The 17,772-nt window shown below is 42.0% G+C and overlaps 2 protein-coding genes across 3 annotated transcripts; both read left to right on the top strand.

Annotated features, from left to right (window-relative positions):
• The first annotated feature begins 730 nt into the window (after window positions 1–730).
• uqcrc2b (ubiquinol-cytochrome c reductase core protein 2b) lies at window positions 731–8,344 on the top strand. 2 transcript variants are annotated; one of them, XM_075456879.1, is made up of 14 exons: window positions 731–839; window positions 3,524–3,592; window positions 3,957–4,106; window positions 4,322–4,386; window positions 4,484–4,540; window positions 4,710–4,834; window positions 5,203–5,300; window positions 5,386–5,443; window positions 6,482–6,577; window positions 6,686–6,885; window positions 6,996–7,076; window positions 7,195–7,271; window positions 7,753–7,906; window positions 8,013–8,344. In XM_075456879.1, the coding sequence occupies exons 1-14, from the start codon at window positions 807–809 to the stop codon at window positions 8,094–8,096; spliced, it is 1,347 nt and encodes a 448-aa protein (XP_075312994.1). In that variant the 5' UTR covers window positions 731–806; the 3' UTR covers window positions 8,097–8,344. The 2 variants fall into 2 exon arrangements, with proteins under 2 accessions (XP_075312994.1, XP_075312993.1); XM_075456878.1 differs by lacking the exon at window positions 3,524–3,592 and adding an exon at window positions 3,628–3,729 and having other exon boundaries at window positions 734–839.
• Window positions 8,345–8,729: 385 nt separating this feature from the next.
• Window positions 8,730–17,510, top strand: LOC142373684 (uncharacterized protein C16orf52 homolog B-like). Its single transcript, XM_075457045.1, has 3 exons — window positions 8,730–9,408; window positions 14,089–14,301; window positions 15,471–17,510. The coding sequence occupies exons 1-3, from the start codon at window positions 9,303–9,305 to the stop codon at window positions 15,653–15,655; spliced, it is 504 nt and encodes a 167-aa protein (XP_075313160.1). The 5' UTR covers window positions 8,730–9,302; the 3' UTR covers window positions 15,656–17,510.
• The last annotated feature ends 262 nt before the right edge of the window (window positions 17,511–17,772 follow it).

The raw sequence follows: 17,772 nt of genomic DNA, 5'->3' as shown, positions 1-17,772 counted from the left end.
ACAGATTAAATACATAAGGAATTTGTAATACATAGGACATAGATGGATGTTATGTTACTTTAATGCAAGTTATATTTGAGAAATTCTTCAAAATAAAAACAATTGTATGACATTTGAATTTTAAAAAAAGAAATGTGGTAACAGGTTATTATTGGACAGATTATTAAAATTAATCTCAGTTTGAAGTGGGCCACTGGTTTTATAAGAGAAATATGATAGGAAAATTTAAAGTATGCAATGGAAAAATACATGAAGATAAAGATCTCTTTATGCTCCGGGATAAGACAGTGGCCCCTTGTTTTATCCCCAAATCCCAGAAATTGAAATATGAAAAGGAAACACACACAAATAAACATAATGCACAGAAACAGACTAAACTACCACAGAAAGATGTAAAACAATCTAAACAATCTAATCTAGACACATAAAAAGGCCACAGTGACATGCAAAATGACAAAGTCGCAAAATGAACCAGATGATCGACCAAAAGAAACCTGTTATGAAGAAAAACAAATTACTCAAATAAGATATAAAGAAACATAAATGAGACATAAACTAATTCGAAAATGGACAATGAGGACAAAACACCTGTTATACTTTTCATAGGAGTATAAATACCTAAATCCACTCGAAAGTTTGCACTACAGATAGTCGCGCAGTCCCTTCGCCCCTGAGACTAAAGGGGGCGCGCGCGCACTCATTTGCTTCTTTTCCGATGCGAGCGAGGAACGCGCTGTGCATTCTGGGTAGGGCACTTTCAAGTCAGCCATATTGGTTCGTCGTCCTGGCTGAAGGAGAGAGGGGAGATGAAGGGGATCCGAGGAATCAGTAAGCTATCGGTAAGAACTCTGTTGATGTACGCTGCCTATTTGTGGTCGGACCACTCTCGTACTCACTCAAGCTGGCGGCGTCGCTCATTGGGTTATTTGTCGGACGAGATAAAAAAAATAAAGGAAAAAAGATGGGTCGTCTCCGGAGAAGTTGTGATGGGGAGCAGACGAGGAAGCAGGCTGCTAAAGCTTGGCATGACGCTTAACCTGAGTTGAACCACCTGAGAAGGTTACATCATGAACACTCATACATATCGAGTCGTTGAACACGTCGTTTGGCAACCATAAAACTACAGTCACTTAACACAGGCAGCGACAGCTCTGGCTACTTTACATTTGAGTTGACAGCTAGCCGCTAGCTTCTCGCGTATGTAGACAAGATACAGCTTCCCAACTAAACAGCTGACACTTGTGTTGGTTGCTTCCTACTTCTCTTCTGTAAATTTGTTAATTCGTGTCATTTTTGTGTGTAATAGTTGAGACCCTATCGAATCCCAAGACTGAACAAGCAGAATAAAGCCCAACCATGAGATTTCTGACTATATTTAATGCCCAATCCCAGCCTCAGCTTTAAAGCAGACATGATATAATCAGAAGATCATTTATATTTCTAGACAACATTTTAGTGAGCTCTGAAAGATCTCCTCATCCATGTTGGGTAAACCACATCAGCACATTTAATTGAAACCTTCAAAATAGAGGTTAAATAGATCTTGTTGTGGGGTTATTATTATTATTTCACCCAAAGTGAAATATTATAATATCAATTTTCTATATAGTCTACAAGAGCAGTATAACAGCATCAGGGATTCCTTCGTTTAAAAGTCTTCTGTGCCTCTCAGATCCTTTAGTTAGTTATTGTTAATGTTAATAATAATGTTGCAAATATTTCCAATATTTCTAGTTGGTAATCAAGCTCCATCCCCCTGTAAAATACATCTCCATGAGAGAGGGGCAGCTGTAGCTCAGGAGTGATTCAGTCAGAGGATTTCTGGTTCATTGCTCAACCACTCAGTCTACAGGTTGGAGTATCTTTGGACAAAGGACTGAACCCCAAATAGTCCCCTAATGTGTGCCTTACTTGTAAGTCTCTTTTGGATAAAAGCGTCTGTTAAATTAATGTAATATCTGCGAATGTGTAGAAAATCATTTTAATTTGAACAAAACGTTTTGAAGTCGTACAAAAACACTGTGAAAACACAAAACAGAGAAGCCTATCTGAACACCCATGTGCGGACACAAAGGAAAAACTAAACTCATTCAAACTCAACGCTCCCATCCGATGTGTAAGTCTGAGTTACAAGTACGAATTTTTGATTATGTTATTGAGTATAATGGTTACCTTTTATTGTACTCTATATGCATTAAATGTGCGCTTATTTTACTGTTGCTCAAAGGTAATATACCGTATTTGTACATATGTATAGTTTGAAGTTCACGATGCTGCTTACATGTACACATCCATAAAACACTACATTAACAATAAATTTGGGCCAAATGAAAAGGTTTCCTTGAAATTAAGGATGTGCATATCAATCACTGTTACCTCAGAATGCCAGAAAAGCTCCTGCGTGCTTCATATTTACACAGCACATGAAATAGTTAGCATTGTTTTCCATAGCGTCCTCAAATATAACCCACCTCACTCGCAGAAACACCTGCACCATTGTCCATCTTGAAAATCTACTTTACTTTTGGGGTCAGCAGTGAAGATCAGGACAACAGGCCATCTACTATCTGATCGGACAGTTTGGCTTATGATTGGATTGTCATTGTGACTTCACCATTTTTAAGCCGGTGGTGCACAAAGTAGACGTAGTCCACGCACTTGTTAAATAGCACATGAGCTATCGCATACGCAACATGCCCTTCTCAGATTCACTGGCACAGACGGCATAAACAACAATCTTGATCACACGACTGATACAAACATGGCAGGGTTTTTTTGACTGCCAAGCAACTGTGTGCTCTTAAATGGATAAATCGCCATTGACTCGACTGAATATGTTTCAGTCTACCCTGTACATTAACCAGCAAATGATTGCCGGTCATTTTCCCACTCTGACACTGTTGTCTTGACTGTTCTGACAGATCTTGGCTGTTTTAAGGTGACTTCTCCTCCTGCCAGGAATTGTTTTTCCTCTAGGAAAAGGAGCAGACCCACTGTGTAGTCAGATGTAAAGATGGGTGGCGTGTCCAATATTCGTTACTGTATGTATGTATGTTTTTGGTCACACTTAGAGCCTACCTGCCAATTGGAGTTACTGTGGTAACCCGTCACCACATTGTCTTCTTAAACTGATGTGACAAAAATTACAAACCAATTTATAAGATTATGTCATGTCTAGTTAAGTGAAACTTTTCATTTATATTTAATTTGAAAAGGTAATAATATATCAGCCGAGCTTAGTCTCAGCTGCATTGCACTGTGGGAAGTATATGGTAGCATCGTGTCCAATGCTTAGAGTAACTAATTTCGTTTGACCCTTTTTTTTTTTTTTAACGTGTCGAAATGACAATAAATAATCCTTGAATCCTTACCTACTGGAATATTTCCCAGTAAAGGTCACTGGCTAAAAATCTTGGGGCCTCTAATTTGAGGTGATACTTCTCACACTGTCCTGGCGTCAGCCAATGAGCCAGCAACACATTAGCTGTAATGTCCTGCCTTCCCATGTTCTCTGTTTTTCCAGACAAGGCTTTACGCAGCCCAGGCTGCCCGTAAGGTGGAAGTCACTGGGTTTCAGCCTCAGGATGTGCAGGTTAGTGGTTGTTGACTTGTCTTTCTTCTCCACAGAAACGGTTCTATGCAGCTACCAGAAAAGGCCAGTCCCTTGACCAGCCGCTGGCTGGCCTCAAGCTCTCTCCTGGGGCTACGCACTCCTACCAGGATGTCCATGTAGGTTTGGTGTCAAGAACTGCTGTGCTGGGGCAGACAGGCAGTGTGACTTTTGGATTGAGAATGGATTTATTATAATTTCTTTTGAGGCTTTTGCCATTGTCTCTGTGCTGATTATGTTAGATTTTTAAACTAAATGTCACTGGCTTACATGGTTTAGCAGATTGTTTATTTCCTCTACATGGAACGAAATTAAAGGACAACGCTGCATGTGTCCTTCTGTCCAGGTAAGCAAACTGCCCAGTGGACTGGTGATCGCCTCCCTGGAGAACTATTCCCCAGCCTCCAAGATCGGCGTCTTTGTCAAGGCAGGCTGTCGTTATGAGACCCTGGAGAACCAGGGGGTTACCCACCTTGTCAGACTGGCCTCCAATCTGGTATGAAACTTCAACGCAGCCTGTTGCCCCCTGTTGCAATCAGTATTGTCTTCATCAGCGCTAGAGTAATTTAATAGGTCATTTAATCACCTTCTAAACCACCGACAAAGGACTTACATCCAGCACATCCTGAGTGTATTCAAGAGAATTATTAGTCAGTGTAAATGTTCATTTCTGTCTCAGCTTGATATTGACTTGGATTCTCAACTTCTCAGACAACCAAAGGTGCGTCGGCGTTTAAGATCTGCCGTGGTGTTGAGGCAGTCGGTGGCAGCCTGAGGTCGGTAGTCTCCCATGAAAAGTTTTTACCTGGAAGGGACGGCGGTTGTTACAACTGTTCAGTATTCTGATCTTTACATTTGCATGCTTCTGTGCAGCGTGACTTCATCCCGAGAGAATATGACGTACACCGTCGACTGCTTGAGAGATGACGTGTGAGTGTGTCCGCCATGTTTGTAGTTCTAGGACTAGACATGTTTTAAATATTAGTATTTAAAGAAAGAAATGTATTTGTTTTCAGCTTGCATTGATATCAATATCATGTCCTCTTTAATGAGGTGAAACTGTGATTTCTGTATAATCACAACCCCCCCCCCTCCGCAGTGATACAGTGATGGAGTTCTTGATCAACGTGACAACGGCCCCAGAGTTTCGTCCGTGGGAGGTGTCAGACCTCGCGCCGAGAGTAAAGCTGGACAAAGCACAGGCTAAACTGAGTCCCCAGATAGGTAGGATTTAAAGAAAGATAAATAAAAAAAATCAAATTTCCACTGAAAATAAGAATGAGGATAAAACTTGATCATTTGCATCCCCACTCTTGTGATCAGTGATGCCACTTTGCTGTTTAATTAAGTGTAGATGGAGGATCATTTTCTCACAGGAGTATATCAGAAAGGGCTGTCCAAAAGGCAAAGTGTTGTTCATTAAAACCTTGCTCGTATGCAAAGTCGGTGCCAGAATGTGTCTATAATTTACATTAGCAGGTGTCAGGCAGGTACACCAAATAATAATTATTTTCTGTATGACAAAGAACATTTTTTTTTACTTTCACCACCACTGTGGTGGAGTTCCCAGTGAAATCCTTCTCTTTTTCCAGGTGTGATTGAGGGTCTACATCAAGCAGCCTACAAGAACGCCCTGTGTAACTCACTGTACTGCCCCGACCACATGGTTGACTACATCGAGTCGGAACATGTGAGTATTTTAAGACTTGGTAGTCATAATATACTGTACTGTATCCATTTAAACTGTTTCTGTGATGCTTGTAATTCATTTTCAGCTTCACCAGTTTGTCCAAAACCACTTCACGAGTGCAAGAATGGCTCTCGTTGGAATAGGTAAGAGAGGTTATTGTATTTGGAGAAAATAGCATCTTTTTTAAAGCGATATTCCGGAGTAGATTCAACCTGGGGTCATTTGAACCGTGATATCCAGCCAAGTAGCCCACCCGCAGTTTTTTCGATATTGGCTGAACATCAGCTGAGTTACTGAGTTATCCCGAATAGCTTCGTACAAGGGTTAATGGATCCTGGTCCGTATCTCCAAAATTACCACACTAAAATCACATGCCATGACACCAAACTTCTACAGGAGTACAAATATGGTCTGTACTCACAAAGCGATGCATTTGAAAGTTTGAAAATAGTCCAGGAGTTTATTATTATCAACACAAGCCTGATAGCTTCTCTGCTGCTAAAGCTGTGTCGACGTCACTTCAGGGAGCTGGGAGCTTCAAAGTAAGATGAGGGTTGATCTACTACTGTAGACAACAAAGCAAGGCTGCTCATTTCTCCATTGATAAAATAATTTCACAACTCTACAATATAAAATTTCATAAAAAAACATGTAGAATATAGCATATACTTTGTTGTCTACAGTAGTAGATCAACCCTCATCTTACTTTGAAGCTCCCAGCTCCCAGAAGTGATGTCGATGCAGCTTTAGCAGCAGAAAAGCTATCAGGCTTGTGTTGATAATAATAAACTCCTGGACTATTTTCAAACTTCCAAATGCATTGTTTTGTGAGTACAGACCATATTTGTACTACTGTAGAAGTTTGGTGTCATGGCGTGTGATTTTAGTGTGGTAATTTTGGAGATACGGAACAGGTTCCATTAGCGCTTGTACTAAGCTATTCGGGATAACTCAGTAACTCAGCTGATGTTCAGCCAATATCGGAAAAACTGCGGGTGGGCTACTTGGCTGGATGTCACGGTTCAAATGACCCCAGGTTGAATCTACTCCGGAGTATCACTTTAAGATGTAACCACCCACGATGTGGCCTTATGACGGCATTAACGCCTCAGCGACATGCCCAGGTTTATCGTAAGTGGTCAAAGCTTCAGTTGTAATTCCGATGTTCATCTTTGCTCAAGGGGTTAATCATGCTGTGCTGAAGCAAGTGGGCGAGCAATTCCTCAACATCCGCAGTGGAACAGGAACAACAGGGGCCAAAGCTCAGTATCGTGGAGGTGAGCTGAGCTGAGCTGAGCTGACAGATTAAAAATGGAAAAAAAACTTTTAGCGCCAGCATGAGATTCAGAACTCTAAACCTGGTCATTTCCCTGTCTCGTCTCCAGGTGAGGTCCGTGAGCTCAACACCAACAGACTGGTCCATTCAGCCGTGGTGAGCCAGTCGGCAGCAGCGGGCAGCAGCGAAGCTCTGGCCTTCAGTGTTCTGCAGCACCTACTGGGAGCTGGTCCCCACATCAAGAGGGGGTTGGGTGTCAACAACAAACTGATCCAGGGGGTTGCCAAGGCAACTGCTGACCCTTTTGATGTGAGTGGCAGTCAGTTTGTAATATAATCTATAAAATAGTTTACACAGCTATTGAAGAACTTAATGTAAACTATCAAAACACATTTATTTTTTCTTTCTTTTCTTAACAGGCGAGCGCTTTCAATGTAAGCTACTCAGACTCTGGTCTGTTTGGGGTCTACACCATTTCGCAGGTTGCAGCAGCTGGTGATGTGAGTATGATATAGTTGCGACAGACAGTTTGTTATCTTATCCTAACAAAGTAACCAAAGCGTCACAAAAACTTGACAAATCTCTCTGAGGTGACGACTCCACTTTCGGTCTCTTTAGGTCATTAAGGCTGCTCTGGCTCAGGTGAAGGCTGTTGCTGATGGTGGAGTCACAGCTGCTGACCTCACTCGAGCCAAGTAAGAGACACAGAAACACAGTGCACCGAGAAATGAAATGTTAGAAATTAGGAGGCCGACAAATACAGGATTTTCAATTGAATATATACACTGACACTGCTATCTGGGAAAGGCCACGCTCTCTCTCTGGGCTCCACTAAATTTATGTTCATGTTGAGAGGCAGTTAAAGAAAGAGCTCAGTCTTTTTTTTTTAGAATTAATTCTTACTTGAACGTACAATAAGACTTGAGATTACTCATGCATCCGTACACTGAATGTGTGATTTGACCCCAGCAAGGTGTTGGTTTAAAAATAGCCCTGCACACAGCCTGCGGTGAAAAGATGCTTCTTTTCACACAGTTTTAGCAGAATTGCACATCAGAGCTGCAGAGTGTTTCATCCTCTCCTAGAAGTGATAAACTGACCACCAAATCTCATCAAGTTGAATGGTTTCCCCCGTTAGAATTTGCGGCTGGTGACGAGCTTGTCTCTTTTCTACAGGAACCAGTTAAAGGGTCAGTTCCTGATGTCTCTGGAAACCTCGGAGGGTTTGCTGGAGGCCATGGGCACTCAGGCTCTGGCCAGTGGATCTTACCACTCTCCTGAAGAAATCTCCAAAAACATTGACAACGTCTCTTTGACTGATGTTGCCAATGTAAGACTTTTGGTTTAATCGGTACACAGCTGGGAAAGATCGAACACTTCTCTACGATTTGCTTTTAATGTTTGCACTTTTTCTTTTCTGTTCCCGCCACTTCCAGGCTGCCAAGAAATTCGTGACTGGTAAGAAGACCATGGCATCCAGCGGCAACCTCGTCAACACACCCTTTGTGGACGAGATCTAAACCCCCCCCCCACCCACCTCGTATTGTACCTTGATTAATGGCAAAGCTCAATTTGTTTCCTCGACATATGAACATAAACAGATCGTTGTTTTTTGCAATGCTGCTGCTCTGAGAAATATGTCATGACACCACTGGGTATTTATAGGTGTTGCAACAGCATATGTTCAGGTCAGTACTGCACTTCACTCATCTGTCCACATTAACTGTATAGCTGATGTAAAATAAGGAATAAATTCTATCTACCTTAACAGAGTTTCTGGTGTGTTGTGTCTTGGATACTAAAAATTAGTTTAGCTTGACCCGAGGGTCTTCTAACTCCCTTTGTCTGGAACTTTTAACCAAATCTGAAGAAGTAAGAATCAAGCCAACAACACAGAAATGCACAAAAACAATGAAAGGTAAAGTATCTACTTTTCCAAGAATCTGAGGAGGCGTGATGCATTGATGAAGACTTGCAAAAAACGACCCGGTCCATACAAGCACGTCAGTCTTGAAACTGCTGATCATGCACGAGGGAGTGTGTAACTTCGCTGTGATTGGAAACCGGAGCGAATTCCTTCTGCACATACTATGCTGATGCAAAAGGTACGGGGAAACCTGGTATTTGCGTATTTTCTCGCGAGAGTTTCCCATTATACAGGCATGGAGACGAAAACTGACTGGATTTTACTTTCGCACACTGCGAGAGGACAGCGCGGCTCGGTAGAGAATAGAGTTGCATTCCCGCGGTTAAGAAACGGGGATTGAGCTGTTGTGCGTGGAGATTTTAATCTCGACAAAAAAGCGCTTTTTTATGTAAGAAGGGGCGGCGTTTCCCGTCTGCGCTGGTCTGGAGGAAAGAAAACGTTTCCATATGGGGGAGAGAGCTCGGAGGATTCATGCAAACTCAGGAAATAAGTCGAATGCATGCCCGAAGATGTTTACATCGCTGGATGATTAAACATAGAATTAAGTATACAAACTCAATTCCTAGTGGAATTTTCTGTCTTTGTCCCCTCTTGAATACAACTGGGATGTGGCAGAATTAGGTAATCCATGTAGCCAGAGAGGCGCTCCTCCGAAGCTGGAGAAGATCCAGCAGGTCGGGGCATCACTGGCCGACAGGATGGGTCCACATGCGGGAATCTTCTACATGTCTCGTCTACCTTATGTAAAGATGTGAGACCGAGTCTCAAAACTCTTGACACCAAGCCTGTGTCCACCGACATGGATAAACTCACCGTGATATCAGGATGTCTCTTCCTCGCTGCAGACATCTTTGCCATCGCCAGCATCGTCAACTCGGACTGGATCAACACTGGAGAATCAGCTGGTAGGGTGATGACACTTTGTCCCGTTGTAGCTTCGCCACAAGTTAGATGGCACCGGGAGGACAAGTACATTTTGTGAAAACATTTGCAGTCAACCGAGCCAGAAGTTCGAAAACGTGTTGTTGTGAAAGTGTGCTTGTTGTTAAGTACTTCATTTGTTAGTTCATTACTTTAGATGAGCCGAGGGGCCCATAACATGATACTGCCACCACCACGCCTCACTGCAGGGACTGTGTTACCCAGATTAGTCCTTTGGCATGTTCTTCTGTCTCTTCAGACGCTTTAAACATGGTTGGTAACCCCTAGATCCTGATCCATGGTCAGGCCACGACCAAGGACCTGTCTTTTTGTTTAATACGTTAGGTCATTGAAGAGTTCCAGTGGGTAGTCCTTCAATTTCAGTTATCGAGGCCACATGGCAGCACTCAAAACCTTACAAATGATTTTATATTGTCACACCGATTGGCCACGTTATTATTATATATGTCTAAAGGAGAAGTCCTTGGTCTTCAAATTTAAAATTCCCCATCAATTAGAATTTATTTACTGATAAATATTTCTCCTTTGGGGCCTACCTGAATCAGGCTTGATCTCTCGCATCCTATGGATGCTTGATCATATTGGGATCTGGGGAGAGTGCAAGATTGGACAGCTCTGTTTTGTTCCTCAAAACGTTACTGAGCAGTTCTTGCATGGTAGCGCATGGGGAGTGTGAGTCTAAGTAACGTCGTGCACATATGCCAGGCCCCAAGGTTTCACAGAAGAAGAAGAAGAAGAACCACAACATACTGTATTGAAGAAGTATTGAAACTGGCAAATGAGAGCATAGATTTATTAAGAAAGTGTTTGCTGGAGTCATTGTTGTTGGTTCATTTCTCTATAGACTTCAATTCATCAGCTGTCAGACATGAAGACACACCAATGCCTTTAAGTGCAATTCCAACAGATTCACGAAGTGCTGGCTCCAACAAAGCTCTGGCTCCAACAGACTTCCATTAAAAAACAAATCATTCATTCATTAAATTATACGGATACTACTGGCTTCAGAGAGACCAACGTAGCAAAGGCCAAATGCCTAACTCAGAGCTTTAAAACCCTTATCAGTGGGTGATGCCACAGAGGGTTCATCCTTTCTATAAAATATGAAATACTCACATTATAGCCCACACTTGGCAAAGGAGTCGGCCCCTGCTGGTCATTAGAAAGGAGGCAGCTTGAAGCCGCCTGGTTTGATTATTTTTTTTGTACACAGTGTATGGTCCTTAGCACTTTTTTTTTTACATGAAAGGTTTCAGGTGTAATTTTTTGATGAACTTGCTAAAATCTCTAAGACATGTGTTCACCCTGCCCTTATTTATTATTGAGCCTAGAGCGATGGCCAAAAAAGAAAAGGAAGAAGGAAAAAGAGCAATTGTATTGTTTTCTGATCAAATCTACAACAGTAGTGTTGCATTAAACCAAGCAGCGTTTGATTTGAACATGTTTTATGAACACACTTGTTAGCGTTTCGGCATCGATCGTCATAAATTAAACGTTTCCGCTACTAAGATCATGCTGCAGCCTATAATTATCATCCGTGGGAGGCCAACGTTTATGTTTTTAAGACAGGTGCTGACTGAATGCCACATATACACGACACCGCTTCCCTTGTTAGTACAGTAAAGTAATATTCAGATGCAAAGTCCAAAGCTAAACATTGACTAAGACTGATGCAACAGACAAACGGCCATACTGTGTAGTATGCACAGCTCCCCTGATGTTCTTCTCCACCAACTGTCTGAACGCAGCAGTGGAGCAGAGATAAGAACGTATCAGCTGTGCTGAGAGATGATTTCTGGATATATTTTGTTGTGCATGCACCTAACAAGGAGTTTTAAAAAAAGAACAAAAGAAACTTTTTTTTGCCTCCCGTTCCTCGTCATAAATGATGGTGTTAAATGACGGCACTAAAAGCCTGTTGTTTAGGTCTCATTAGGCAAGGAGTAATTACCTGAAGGCAGGAAGTGTTGTTTGGGACTGAAAACATGTGACTTTTAATTAGGCCTCCTGGGAGAGTAATGCCTTCCACCTGGAGAATTGAAGCTCCGCATGCACAGTTTCTTGTGATAGTTCTTAAACAATTACAAGAGGTAAATCTTGGAAGCAAAACAAAACCAAAAAAAATCTATATGATTTACTCTGATAAGTTCTTATTAGTAATCATTAGATATCCACTGTACACTTTATTTTTTTCGTAGTCGCGTTAAAGTTCATGTTGATGATTCCGAGTGGCGTTTCTTAAGATGTTCTCTTACAATTTCACAAGCAAGTAAGAAGGGTTTAGTGTTTTTTTTAATGTTTTTTTTTTTTTTTTTTTGTGGTGTCGTGCTTTACCACGTTCAGCCGCTGCAAATGAAGGGAAACAAACTCCTCTGATATATGCAATGTGGCCACGGGTAGCTTCTGATGCCAAAGCTGGTGGCTTCAATTAGGTAGACAAATAAATACTGGAGCCAGAATCCCCAGGCAGGCACCGTCAGATACAACTGTATATCTATTTCTAAAGGGATTATGGGAGTTTATCCATTATGCAATCTCAATATTAAATTGATGTTTTACTTGTTACGTTTTAAGATCACAGACAAAACAACAACAACAACAAAAAAGAAGCTGTTTCAAAGGCAAACCATTTCTCAGGAAAATTCTTTCTCCTTTGTTCTTCCTCTCGCCTAACTGTGGATGGTTTATTGCAGTAGGTGACTTGAACGGGCTGTGATCAAAGTGGGCCACGAGGAAAAGGCAGTTAACTGTGCCTTGAGGCACAGCAGATCAGAGTTGGGGTCATTGTGCGACAGTGTGTCTGCCACAAGCCGAGTTCAGCGCTCCGTGCAAATGATCAGGCACTCTTGATGAAACCCCTCTAGATGAGTGCACTTAAATATGCTGAAGTCATTAAGGCAATTTCCCGACCCTTCGCCACACTGTTATAATGAAAACAAATCCAGTTTTTATAAATCCCACTGCCTTTTACGTTTATGCCACCTTAAGTTTCATCAGTCGCGATTCATTGGGTTTAACTGATATGTATCCAATTGGGCTTGTACTGACTTTGTTTACCTCTCTTTAAACAGCGTGGACATTTTTTTTGCGAGGTGGTGCTACATGAGTGAACTGATCTGAACAGAGAAAGGCATCCTCTCCGTCATATTTTCATACAGAACAAAGGCAACTTTCCAAAACGGCAAGAGCCATCGACACATTGGGTGTCCGGTGTGGAATTCGAAGGGAAATGAATGCACTCTTTACATTATCCCCCCCCACCCTGTGGTATGAAGAGATGTGTTCAGGAGAAACAGGATATCCTGTGTATGAGATGGAATAAGTCTGCCTGCAAGAGGATGTGGTTTGGGCTTCATGTTCCCTTCTGCCTGGTCGGGGGTTATCATACCCATCTGCTGTGTTCATGGTCGCTCAAAAATGAGACGTGTAGATAAAAGGCTTATTATGTTTCCATGGTCTGCTACAAGGGAAGAAACGCGTAGGGACGGGTGGAGGATATTTAAGGCATAATTATGATTAGGCAGATAACGATGTACAAGCAACTTTTTCTGTTCCTGTTTAGTGGAAAATAGAAACTGAATGTTTTTGTAGTTACTTAATGGTCTTTGTCCTCTTCTTTTTTTTCCACATTATCTGGTTTGTAAACAACAAATAGTCAAAATGCAAACTGAGGGCTATTAATTGCTGTGTTTTTATTCAAACACAGTTTGCTTTATTTAATTCAGAGCCAAAAGAGAAGATCTTTTTCTCGCACTCTTTGTGATATTGGTTACTTGTAATTTTGGCCAACGTGACAATTATGTTAATCCTGCACTCAGCGGGTTTAAATTGCCCCGATTGAATTTATAAAAGCATAAAATGTATAAAAGCTTCTCTCCTGCGTCTTCTCGCTGTGCACTAACTGCTTTCTGAAGATAATTCTGGGGGGGAAAAAGAAAACAGACAAATGAATAAATGACCATGTGGGAGGATTTCATTATGCGGTTTTTCCATTCTCATTACGTGAGGTGCATTGTTCCCGAGTGCTGTGTTCTCGAGCTGGATGCAGAGTTGGGCAGATGCAGTCTCTGCTGGGCTCCGGGTGTTTGTGTCTGTTGCTGGCAGAGGTCCTCCTACCTGACATCACTGCACCCACAAGGCTTTACGAGACAGGAGACCATTTCTGCTTCTCTCTGTGCGCGATGCTCCGTTGGTTAATGCCAGAACCCTGAACCTGTTTGACGTCACTTATTAATCTTTTCCTCTCCATGTTTCCATACCAACCGGTTTCTTTGGCCTCCAGTCACTGTCGGGCAGACTCATGGGAGGTCATCATGCTTTACAGCCAGTTAACAATTAGAAAAATGATGTTTTGTTGGGAATTATGGAGTCGTATTAAGCGTGCAAAGTCTAAGCTACAGGGAGGCTATAAGCTGTTTGTGCATTACTCTAATGCACATTGTTACTCTTTCTGTATGATGTTTAAAGCCCCTGAGACTTCACAGCTTAGTAGCGGTGAGTCACCTAAAAGCAATAAATAATCTGTGTGTTCCGTAATAACCATAGTGTGTTGACAAAAAAAAAAAAGCTGGCTTTCCTGGTTTGTGTGCGGAGCTGACAGCTCAGAGGATCTAAAAGGAATGTTTTTCTGGCTCTTCACACAGGCTCTCTGACCGTGGGTCTGATCCGGCAGTGCCAGACCATCCACGGCCGACACCGGACCTGCATCCCCCCGCAGCTGCCCCGAGAGTGGATCACCACGCTGTTTTTCATCGTCTTGGGTATCATCTCTCTTACCATCACTTGCGGGCTGCTGGTGATGTCACACTGGCACCAAGAGGCCACTCGCTATGCCCGATGGATCGCCTTTACAGGAAGTAGGTATTCACTGCCACCATCATTTTTTATTCACAGCTCTCTTCTTCTGTTTCATGAAAGGGAAGTATTTAGGATGTCCTGTCAGCCGGGCGGGTAGGGTTAATTATTTATCCGTCGACCGCCAGTTTTACAGACGGTGGGGGAAATTTACGATTTTAAGGCCACTTGCAAATCTATCATTTTGATTAAACTTAACCCATGAGTGCCTTTTATCTTTCAAGCCTGATGAGGTGCAAGCATCTCATCAATGCATAAACAATGCTTTTTGAAACATATGTATTGTTAAACACAAGGCATAAGTTTTATTTATTTTTTTGTCAAACTTCATTGAATCTGTCATTACACCACTTAAAGATTCAATGAAATCATAATTACGCAGATGTAAGTGAACCCACAGCTGCATGGACGGTGGAGTACACGTCATATAACCCAATGAACTGGAATCAGAGCAACATCCCCATCGAGCAGACTAGTTTCTAAAAGCCTTTGAGCAGATCATTTGCATAATTTTCTTTTGGTTTGAAGCGCCATCGACATCGACAGGACGACATAAATGTCTTTTGGCCAGTGACTCAAGAAAAACAATCCATATATTCAAATTTCAGGGTCGCTTTCAAGTTCAGCTGAAACTTTTAGCATTAAGTGCAATGTCAGCCCAGTTATAGTTAACAAAGAGTAAAAGAACGACATTCTGATCCTAGCTTAACATGGGATTTCGTGCCATTTTAGGGAAGCTCTGATGTCAATGAACGGCCTGACGAGGTGCTGGAGAGGTCTGACGGAAGACGACAGTTTTTCTTTCTTTCAGAAAAAAAAGTGGCACAATTGGTCTGTAGAGGGGAGTGTTGAAGCAGGAGTTAGGTCTCACTCTCACTGGGGGAAGCATGTTACTACGTCTTGTTAAACAGGGGGGTGAGAACTGCTGAACTTCACTGTTGCAAATTGTTTTCCTAACTTTAGTATCCCGAAAAATCACTCTGTCTGTTCTTTTTAAATCCAGATCATAATTTGCATTTTTTTTTTCCTCATTCGCTGAGCTTCTCCAGAATCTTTCCACACACCAGAGCTTCAGACAAAAAGTGCTGGTTGGCCATCATTGTTCCAGAAGGGGGCGTTGATACTTAATACTTAATACTCTCTCTCTCTCTCTTGTTCTTTCCCGCCACAGTGGTCCTGTTCTGTATGGCTGCTCTCATATTCCCAATGGGCTTCTACATCAGCGAGGTTGGAGGACAGCCATATAAGCTGCCCAACAACACGATGGTGGGCTCCTCCTATGTGCTCTTCATACTGTCCATATTCTTCACCATAGTGGGACTGCTGTTTGCTGGGAAGGTATGCTTGCCAGGCTGACACACGCTTCCGTTTTAGAGGCTTTGAAGAGACACTGCCGCGCGGATTTCCGTTTGGAGCTTTTTAAGTGATGCCGAAAGGTAGAGGCAAGTGACGAGATGGACAAAGAGAACGACACTGAATTATCAAGACTTTCAAGGAGGCCTTAAGAATAACCCACTCATAAGGTTTTGGGACGATCAGCGTCATAATTGATTAGACTCTTGTGTCCCTCCTGAGACGGTCTCCAATACGACACGGGCCACTTCAAAAAGGAACTATATGTAATATATACAATAAAGTTCAGTTTCTTTGCACATTATATTTATTTCATTGTTCAGTTTTATTGTTTGTAAATGTTCATTTTGAAGTCTTTCACAAAGTTTCCCCGCCTTCAGTGTGAGAGGTGTTTCACGTTTGCCTTAAAGATCTGTTTTTAACGATAAAAACAATATTGTTGCGTTTTGAGCTGAGAGGGGATGAGTGTCATGTGATCAATTAAAAAAAAAAACTCTGGCTGTATGAATACATTTAGCTTAAAAGATGCTACGTGGATGCTGGCGGGGCAGGAAGAGGAGCTGTGACTCTGAGCTGTTAAGTGTTGGTTAATATTCGACAGAATAAATCAGCAGCAGGATGAACCTACTGTGGCCTCTCTGTTACAAGCTTTGGTAATTTTATTGATATAGTGAATGTATTATTCGCCTTTTGGAACATTTCTGTCCTGTTTGAGCACCATAAGGCTCAAACAGACTGAGCTTATGATTGTTTTTTTGTTTTTTTATATATATACTTGGGCTTTTGCATGCCTGTACACATGAAGGGACAGTGTAACCATCTATAACCCTAATTCCAAAAAGGTGGAGACACTTTGTAAAATGTAAATAAAAACAGAATGCAATGATTGGCAAATCTGATAAACTAAGATTTCTTTCACGATAGAACGCAGAAAAGGCAGGCCAGTCCAGCACATGGGCTCTTCTATTATAAAGCCATGATGTTAGATGCAGAATGCAGTTTAGCATTGTATGGCTGAGATATACAAGGCCGCCGCATAGTCACTACTGCACCCTCACATCATCAGACATGCAAGCTGTAGGAGTGAGCGCCGACACAAGCCGGGTGTTCACGGCGAGGAGATTTCCTAAAAGAATGGGACATTTCTATTCATCTGACCACAAAACCTTGTCCCAGTCTGTTTGAATCCAGTTTGACCTTTTGCATGATAACGCTTTATTCTACATTTCCGGATCATGTCAATATGTGGCCTCTTCTTCGCACGACAGAGCTTTAGTCTGCATGTGTGGATGGCAAAGTGAACCCTGTTCATGGACAGTGATTTCTGGAAGTGGTCCTGATCCCACGCTGTGATTTCCGTAACAGATTCATGCCCGTGTCTAACGCAGCGCAACGTGAGGCCCTGAAAATCACAGGCATCCATTATTGATTTCTGAACCATGTTGACCTTTGACCTTTAACTTTGCCTCTCTACGGTGCTCTTTTTTTCTCACAGCCAATCAAGTTACTGACCTGTTTCCAATTGACCTAAATAGTTTCAACATGTTCTCCCTGCTTTTTCTTTTGAATACCACCTTCCTTTCCAGCTCCTCGTTTCCCTCGTCCAAACATTTTTTGTTTTAGACGTCTTGTTGCCATCAATTTTAAACGATTTTTCATGGATATTTTCTAAGTTTCAATGTTTTACATGTTTTCTATATTCTGTTTCGAATAAAATTTTGGTTTACGAGATTTGCAGGATTCTGTTATTTACATTCTACACAGCGCCCCAACTTCTTTGGAATTGGGGTTGCAAAAGCAATGTGATGATTGTGATTGAGCATGGAAGATGTCATCTCATTAAAACTACTCCCTGAAATATCTTTTGTCTCATTCTAATTTATTTTTCCATCTTAACACTGTGTGAATTCGGAGCCAGAAGGACGAAACCTGCTTCTCTGTCTGTCTAAACATGGCATTTTGGAGTTACATCAAGTTCTTCTGATGGCCAAGACGAGGCTTGGTTTTCTGCTAATGCTTTCACCGCTGACGTGATTTGTTGCCAGGCACAGCATGTCTGCTGCAGAATCTCACATTTGCATCCCTTGCCTTCATGGGAACATTGGATGTTTAAGTTATCT

The sequence above is a fragment of the Odontesthes bonariensis genome, chromosome 23 (assembly GCF_027942865.1).
Source record: "Odontesthes bonariensis isolate fOdoBon6 chromosome 23, fOdoBon6.hap1, whole genome shotgun sequence".
Taxonomy (NCBI): domain Eukaryota; kingdom Metazoa; phylum Chordata; class Actinopteri; order Atheriniformes; family Atherinopsidae; genus Odontesthes; species Odontesthes bonariensis.
Note: the sequence above shows the minus strand (reverse complement) of the source record. Positions and strands in the feature narration are given on the sequence as shown.

Bases quoted from the DNA above. Each gene is read 5' to 3' on its own strand.
- LOC142373684 (XM_075457045.1), top strand. From the start codon at position 9,303: ATGGATAAACTCACCGTGATATCAGGATGTCTCTTCCTCGCTGCAGAC. The intron at 9,409-14,088 runs GTAGGGTGATGA...CTCTTCACACAG, and splicing joins CAACACTGGAGAATCAGCTG to GCTCTCTGACCGTGGGTCTG. The intron at 14,302-15,470 runs GTAGGTATTCAC...TTCCCGCCACAG, and splicing joins ATGGATCGCCTTTACAGGAA to TGGTCCTGTTCTGTATGGCT.
- uqcrc2b (XM_075456878.1), top strand. From the start codon at position 807: ATGAAGGGGATCCGAGGAATCAGTAAGCTATCG. The intron at 4,387-4,483 runs GTCGGTAGTCTC...GCTTCTGTGCAG, and splicing joins GCAGTCGGTGGCAGCCTGAG to CGTGACTTCATCCCGAGAGA. The intron at 7,907-8,012 runs GTAAGACTTTTG...CGCCACTTCCAG, and splicing joins CTTTGACTGATGTTGCCAAT to GCTGCCAAGAAATTCGTGAC.